The sequence below is a fragment of the Rhagoletis zephyria genome, unplaced genomic scaffold (genome assembly GCF_001687245.7).
Source record: "Rhagoletis zephyria isolate East Lansing unplaced genomic scaffold, Rhagoletis_zephyria_1.1 Rzeph_scaffold_01227, whole genome shotgun sequence".
NCBI classification, from domain to species: domain Eukaryota; kingdom Metazoa; phylum Arthropoda; class Insecta; order Diptera; family Tephritidae; genus Rhagoletis; species Rhagoletis zephyria.
In genome coordinates this window covers 119,476-127,600 of record NW_016158311.1, presented here as the reverse complement: position 1 = coordinate 127,600, position 8,125 = coordinate 119,476, and the positions used below count along the sequence as shown (strand labels likewise).

Sequence of the window (8,125 nt, the reverse complement as noted above, 5' to 3'; positions counted from 1 at the left end):
GAGTGTAAACTTATAATAAAGTTTCAAAAAAAGTTGTTTATAAGCGTAACTTACTAAAAATTTTCAAAAGAAAGCTTTTTATAAACATTTTTATAACCCTTTATTTAAAGATATTTCTTTAAAAACTCATACATAGATTGCTTAACATCTAGAAACTAAAAGAAATGCGAATTTTTGGCGGACTCATCTACAGTCGCGAAAATATAAATAGGGAATAGACATTTTAGCACACATATTCACGATAACACACAAAAATTAAACATAAAAAAGTTAATTATTACATCTTGTTGCGTGGTTTCAATTACATGCGGTTATTGGCAAATTGGAAAAACGACATCGATGCAGCTAATATATTCCGCTTCATCGCCGCCATTCTCCTTGATGAAGTTTTCTGAAAAAAATTTAATACATTTTTAATTGAATGTTAAACTAAAAAAGGATAAGGAGAACTCATCATTTGAAGACTCAATGCTCCACCGATTAGCGCAGCGGGAAACTAAGCAAACAAATAGTAGTAACATTAACAAAGAAGAAAATAAAAGTCACAATGAGAACCCTGTAATATACGAAGCGCTTAATAAATATGAAGATAAAAGACATGTCAAGCTCGTTTTTGATCCTCCGAAATTATATCAACAAGGATCCAAGAGCTGCTTGGCTGTCGAAATAGATATTCGCCTACATAAAATTGGTTACACTAGAGAGCAAACAATCCGAAGCCTCCTGTACTGCAGCTACCTCTGCTTGGAAAACGCTACAGTGATCCGGTTGCCTGAATTTCTGATTGATGGAGAGTTTTTTCTGTTTACATTTTTGAATATAAACGAAAATTCGAGCAGCTGTTCGGTAGCTTGAAAATTGCTGCAAACTATACTGGATATTTTCCTCTTGTGAGATAACAGATGACATTTCACGGAAATTTTGTTGATGGACATGTTTTACTGGAGATGTTAAATGCACGTACCAATAGAGATATTTACCTAATTTAAAAACATATGTGTTTATATGTATGTATGGTATTTTAAATGTTGCTACTTTTTCGGCTGATTTAGTATTTTTTTTGGCCATTTGGTACAAAATTCAAAAACCTATTTATCATCCCTGCTCACAAATGTATAAGCATTCTTTTAAAGAGAGGAGGTGTAGTGTATCAGAAATCCATATCTACATAACGCGCCAAAAGTGCATTAAACTTATTTTGTCGCTAATGCAAACAAATTGTGGTTCACACCATATATTATTGAATGCTTGATTTCTGCTTACACTGCATTCTCCCATAAGCATATTTTGCTAAGCTAAGCCAATGTGCAGATGTATGTGCATAAGTGTTTGGCTGCACATGCATGTGTTTGTAAGACTAGTATGTAAGAAGTATAATAAATATGTATTATAGTAAATAAGAAAACATAGAATTAATTAAGTTTAAATTTGTATGAATTAGGAAAGAAATAATTAATAAGAGCCATCAATATTTGATAAGCGCTCGACTGCGCCACAACACATTTCTTGTCATTTTATTACAATGAAGATGAAGATGAAGATGAAGATGAAGATGAAGATGAAGATGAAGATGAAGATGAAGATGAAGATGAAGATGAAGATGAAGATGAAGATGGAGATGAAGATGAAGATCATAAACATAACCTTAAATAACATTAACTTAAATAACGATAGTGACAAAGATAGAGAGGAAGAATGTGATAGGGATAAAAAAGGAGATACAACTGAAGAATGTGCGATGTTATGTTATGGTGTGTTATGCTACATATGTTATGTTATTTAATCTTATGGTATGTCATGTTATGCTATGAAATATTATGATATGCTAAGTACTAAGCTAAACTCCCCTCCACTTAACCCTTTCCAACTAATGTTATTTTACCTCAACTCTACTCACATAATCTATACTTAATTTTAGCGGTTGAATTTCAACCGCTCGGCGAACACTAGTAAGTATGTATAAATATGTATACAATCGATTTTTATATATGTAAATACATATAATCATTCATCTAGAACCTTATCGAAAACCTACCTGAAAATCGAAAAGCTACCGTTTTTGAAATCGGNTGTTATTTTGGCGGTTGGGGCTCGATATGTAAATACATATAATCATTCATCTAGAACCTTATCGAAAACCTACCTGAAAATCAAAAAGTTACCGTTTTTGAAATCGGCACTTGCCACGGTTTCAAACTTCACGTATTCTNGCATCTAGAAGCTCTAGGAATATTTCTGCATCAAAAAGAGAATTTTGAAAAAAATGTCGCTTATGTTATTTTGGCGGTTGGGGCTCGATATGTAAATACATATAATCATTCATCTAGAACCTTATCGAAAACCTACCTGAAAATCAAAAAGTTACCGTTTTTGAAATCGGCACTTGCCACGGTTTCAAACTTCACGTATTCTAACTCGGGAACATCCAAACAGCTGCGTAATTGCTCATCATCATCGACTGCGGGCTCGGTTTTTTTCTCCACAACTTTCCGTGCTGCTACCATTCACTAGGGTGGAAAACTGTTCCCTCCATAATTTATGTACTTTCTGGACATCGGTCACCAGATCGCCATTGTTCTTACAGCAGTTCGTCCTGGTCTTGAAACCTTCCGTAAGTCGCCTAACTCACACACAGAATTTTTGCGAGGAACATCTTTCCTCAAAAATACAGTGGTCGGCGTAGCTGGAGTAGGACCCACAAGGGCTATTTTTTTGTTGTAAAAATGACATCGACGTCGACATCGACAACCATAAAAGCGCCGAATATTATTTTCAAAAACTGGAAACAAATTTTTATTATTTCACCAAGAAACTTATGGCCTTATTCATAAAAAATAAAGTAGCTTTATAAAAGGTGTATATATTGAAAAATTTATGAAAACGTCAATTTATAAAGCTCTTTAAACCTACTATATTTTTTATGAATAAGGCCATTAGTTTTAAACTTGTATGTATACATATTATAAGTAATCCATTTTTGTTATATAACATAGAATAATCAATGTTTCAAACACGAAAAATATTTGACAAATTTATGGCTGCTTTTGTTTTATGAAGGGATCAGTTATTTTAAAAATCACAATAACCATTTGTTTTTGCCAATATTTGGGGGTGTTTTTCAAAATACACTATAACTATAAATTGATATATTTTAACGGAAAACTTTAGAAAATATATTATTTTATTCTCAAAATACTTACCCGTATAATAAATTTATTAGCCACAATATTGTTACCGCTTGGAAAATGACTTAAAACTAAGAGTGGTAATTTTCCGATAGTATCGATAGTGTTAAAAACTGTCGATAGTAGACCGAAACCCAAAACCTCTCTCTCTAGTGTGCAAAATCAATTCGGAGTCACCATTCTTTTCTAACAGCCAACTGTACGTTGTGTGCTCTCGCATTTGTAAGCCTTTGGCCCTCTATACTCGTATTTACTGATAGGCAAAGAAAGAAAGTCGTGTACCGCATAGCAGTCGAATAATCATGATATTTTGAAACCTTTATTCCATTCCAAACAAAGTTAAAACAAAAAATCATGTGAAACACTTCAGCCATCACCGTTCGTTAGTTTATTTAAGTAATATTGTACCAATTTCACTTTGTCATCAACACATTTCCCTTAACAAACCTTATTAAGAACAAGTATTATATTTTTTCTTCTATGTATTCCTTGTTTTAGAAATACATTTTACTTGTATATTTAAATTTTACATTGTATTTTTCCTGTGTTACTTTTTTGGCAGAAATATATATGAACGCTTGATTATAGGTGTTTTTTTACACGCATCTACTCTTAATGTGCAAAAAAAACAATCATCGGCAATTTCAATTTAACAACAAGTAATTTTGATTTTATCGACAATTATTCATAAGGGCACATAAAGTTTGTCGCTAACAGCTCCAAACAAATTTTAAGCGCAGATACGTATGCGCATGATACAAAAAAGAAGGTAGTTTCAATAAACAACTTTTTGATTAAAAAGCAGATTTCTGACATTTGCTCAATTGTGAAAAATTCGAAACGACGTTACCCAATTTAAATTTTTTGGTGTAGGGGATTTTATATCATACATTTGGGGTTTTAAATAAATATAAAAGATGTATCAACCTTTACCTTTTAAAAATAATTATCATCTTATCTTAAAAATGTTTAAATTTCACATTAAATTCGATAACCACTCTCCAAAATCATTATTTTTAGATTGATAAAATTTTAGTGAACATATCCTCGGTGATACTGCAAAACGTTCTATGTCACTTATTACCTCTGGTGCTTAACTGATCTGTATCTGGTCGCTTCTGGCAATCGTTCATCTTCGTCAGCCAAAGGTAGACAGTTTCGTCATTCGTTTGTTAGGGTGTAGCGATTTGCAGATGCATTCCGGTGCAAGTAAAAGACCATCCAAGTGTCAAGGGTACTAATAGACATAGAGCGATTTGCAGTATCACCGGCGATATTTTACATTTTTTTAGTGTCCTTATGTCATCTGATTATTTCACAATATAGACATTCGTTGTTGTTGTTAGCCTTTGACTTTTAATAAAATTATGACATTTCATTAAATTCATGCTACCTGATCACGAGTAGTAATATTTTCTTTTAAGCAGAAGATTTCATCAGTCCACTCAAAGATGTCGAATATGATGAACCTGGAAATTAATGCATAATCTCCAAAATGGGGAGCGGATGCGGATGGGGTGTGGCACATAAAACCGCACCCATTAGAAAGAGAACGGTCAAACTTTAAGAAAAATCACCCTTTCCTTCTCCGACCACTCTGCAGACCCCTAGGGATCTATTGGAAAATGGGATAAAAGTAGCATTTTGATAGAGAAAATGTAGACTCGGGTTTCGCCAATCACAGGATTTTTGCGCAAATACCTTTCTGCGTTTGTAAGTCTCGGCCGCGCTTAGAAAAAATAACCCTCATCAGTCCAACTCCGGCTACGCTGGCCCCAGTATCTTTTACAAATAAGTCCATATTTCAACACGAATTTATTAATAAATTTTTATTCGAAAGTTTGAAATCTTTATGTAAAACTAGCGTTTAGTCGTTTGACCACACGCGTAAATTAAAATTTATTGATTCGGGTTACGCGTTTGGAAACAATAACCCAAAATTATTGTGCAAATAACCGAACCGTACCCAACAAAATACCTTTTGCTTGTTCAAATTTCGATTCTTAGAACAAAATGATTTTTAAATAAACAAAAAGTTAATAATAAAATTTGAAGGATTTTAGATATTTGGTATGGTAGCACGAAATGTCACAATCTGCTTAATTGTCAGGTTGTTAATATGGCGACAAAAAAGTGAAAATGGAACTACCTTCTTTTATGTATCATGCGTATGCGTGTAAAAAAACACGCCTAATGTTTCCGATTTAAGTAATGCACTTATTTGTCTAAAAGAGACATTACGCTCCCACGGCAACTTTTACCCAAATTGGTAATTGTTTTCAAACTAATTTGTTATTCGGACTTGACAGTTTTTTAATATAATTACTTTATTTGTGACCAATTCAGATTCAATTACCATGCGAATCAAAGATAAATAGTTGAATTAACTAATTACCATGCGAATCAAAGATAAATAGTTGAATTAACTAATTTTGCATTTCTGTTGTTAAAGTAAAGGAAGAATAAACAACCAAAACAGAGGAGTGAAGTCAAAGAAAGACACAAAATCTAACTGTTAAATTTAATTAAGAATCTTCTATACGAAGATTGTAATTCGCATTCGTAACTGAAACTGACGGTGCCCGGGGGAGCTAAGCTAGTCAAAAGTGAAGAATATTTGGTGGTAATTAATCTACAATAAAAAGTTAGTTGTACACTCTCGCAGAAATTACTAATTTCAATTTCCTATTTTAGGGGAAAGATAACTTAAAACTGCCTCTTGTTATAATGGGGATAATATCAATGATCGGGGGGCTAACCAGTTTAAGGTTACCTGAAACACTTCATGAACGCTTACCGCAAACGCTTGAAGAGGGGGAAAATTTTGGTAAAGAATGGTCACTTGAGAATTGTGTGCGCTGCTATTCTAAACAGTTAAGTAAATATTAAAAAACTTGAGTTCTTTTTAAAAGCAAAATAACAAATTTCAGAAAAACAATATCACATATTGAGTCGTACGAAGATTTGGATCTTCTGCAAGCAAAAGTGCTTAAGGAGGCTAAAATACAGACCGGTGAAGAAGTTGGAAACACACAGCCACAAGGGACCTCAATAAAGCGTTTAATGCGTCAAATGAGTGTAATGGATACACAAAAAAAAATTGATGGGACAATGCAATTAACCCACTGGATTTAGATTGACGGTTTCAAAATACCTTTAAAAATTTCTGCCCTCAAACATTTGTAAAACACAATACAATGTCCGTTTAAACCGAGATGTTGATGACAGTTTTTAAACATTTCCATACACATTTGTCATTATCGGTGATTCAACCATCTTACATAATAAATATTATATCAACATGTTAGTTGACAGCGCTAAAGTATACTTTTCATAAAACACACGAATTTTATTACAATCGAATTTATTTCAATACTAGAGAAGATAAAAATATGCGCGAAATATTCCGCTAAAGGTGCTTAAAATAACCACTAAAAACAACCAAGGTTGCGTTTCGCCAGATTCATTTAAGTAGAAATTATTTTAAATTTAATTTTTTATCTAATTCTAGTTGGGATTTTTCAGTTTCAATAAGCTTTTTATTTAAGTGAGTAAAAATATTGCAGCACCGTACTAAAAGTAGTAGTAAAAACAGGGCTGGTATACAAGTAATCAGCTGATACACAATATTGCGGTTTGTGTATATTGATTAGACGATCAGCCATATAATATCTCTGATTGTGGCTATTCGGATTTAATATTTATTTAAGTAAGAGCATACGTCACTTAAATAAAATTAAAAACAAATTAAAACTGACTGGTGAAACCAATAATTCGAAAAGGAGAAGAGATAAGAACAGGCATGGGCAGAGAACGAGCAAACGCTCAAAGAGCATAACCGTGTACGTTTACAGGCAAGAGCGTAACGATGGGAACACGACACGACAACATGCATAATTACCCTGCAGTGAAAAGCTAAACCAGTATGCACAAATTCCAGTTCATGAACTATTATTTAAGGATAACAGTCATACCAGTTCGTTAGGAACCATAATTATACTAGTTCCGCGCAGAAAAAAGTAAGCTAGTTGGTAGAAATTCTAGTTCGAAAACTGGTATTAAATGGGAGAGTCATACCAGTTCGTCATGGACTATAACTATACCAGTTCTCCGCAGTGAAATGCCAAACCAGCCAGTATAAATTCTAGTTCATTAACCAGTATGTGCTAAAGCGACGGCCTACCATTTCGGCTATTTCGAACAACTTATGTGATCAGCCACATCTGTCTTTGAATAGGCATAACCAAAACTAAAACGTGGTTAATTGCTTTCATTACAAATGTCGGCTGTGTCGTCGAGTGAAGACTACCGATTCTGGTTCTGAGATCTCAGGTTCGAGTGCGCGTGGAGGTTGTTAAAGTAAAGTAAGTAAATTAATTTAAATATTTATTTCAATTTAAATATAAAATAAAAATACAGTACATAAATTTAATTTGATTTGGAAAAAACCTAAATACTCAAATACCATAAAAAATGAAAATAAATCATTTTTTGTTCTTTTTAAAACAGTAAATTTAAAAATTACACAAGAGATATAAATAAAAAAAAACCAAATAAAAAAAGCAAAAATAAAAAAAAATCACCCACTGAGATTCGAACTCGGATCTCTTGATTTGGCGTGCCAAAGCTTTACTCTGTCGACCATTGCCACTGTTGCAGCGCCGCGAGCAAAATGACATACTTATGCTTTTCACGGGGGATGAATAGGCAGTCTATCCCGTCAACTGATATAACGCTACTAGTATTTCTACTGGTAGCGTGCTGATGCAGGAGCGGACAATTGACATCTCCTATGACACCGCCATGTTAAAAATACCAGTCGCTAACATTGAAAAAGGATACAACGTGAACTAGTTGGGCTGAAACGCAAACTGGTAGCATTCTGGTTCACAACTGGTAGCTTTCCCTGCAGGGTAATTACGCACACCAACACATTTCTC

General features: G+C 33.5%; 1 protein-coding gene across 1 annotated transcript; it reads left to right on the top strand.

Moving 5' to 3' along the window:
• Window positions 1-5,906: 5,906 nt before the first annotated feature.
• LOC108363250 (carcinine transporter-like) lies at window positions 5,907-6,320 on the top strand. The gene is made up of 2 exons (XM_017616547.1): window positions 5,907-6,058; window positions 6,116-6,320. Exons 1-2 carry the CDS (start codon window positions 5,913-5,915, stop codon window positions 6,318-6,320), a joined length of 351 nt encoding a protein of 116 aa, XP_017472036.1. The 5' UTR covers window positions 5,907-5,912.
• The last annotated feature ends 1,805 nt before the right edge of the window (window positions 6,321-8,125 follow it).

Excerpts from the sequence above, each read along its gene's own strand:
- LOC108363250 (XM_017616547.1), top strand. The coding sequence starts at position 5,913 with ATGGGGATAATATCAATGATCGGGGGGCTAACCAGTTTAAGGTTACCT. Across the intron at positions 6,059-6,115 it reads GTGCGCTGCTATTCTAAACA|AAAAACAATATCACATATTG; the intron begins GTTAAGTAAATA and ends AACAAATTTCAG.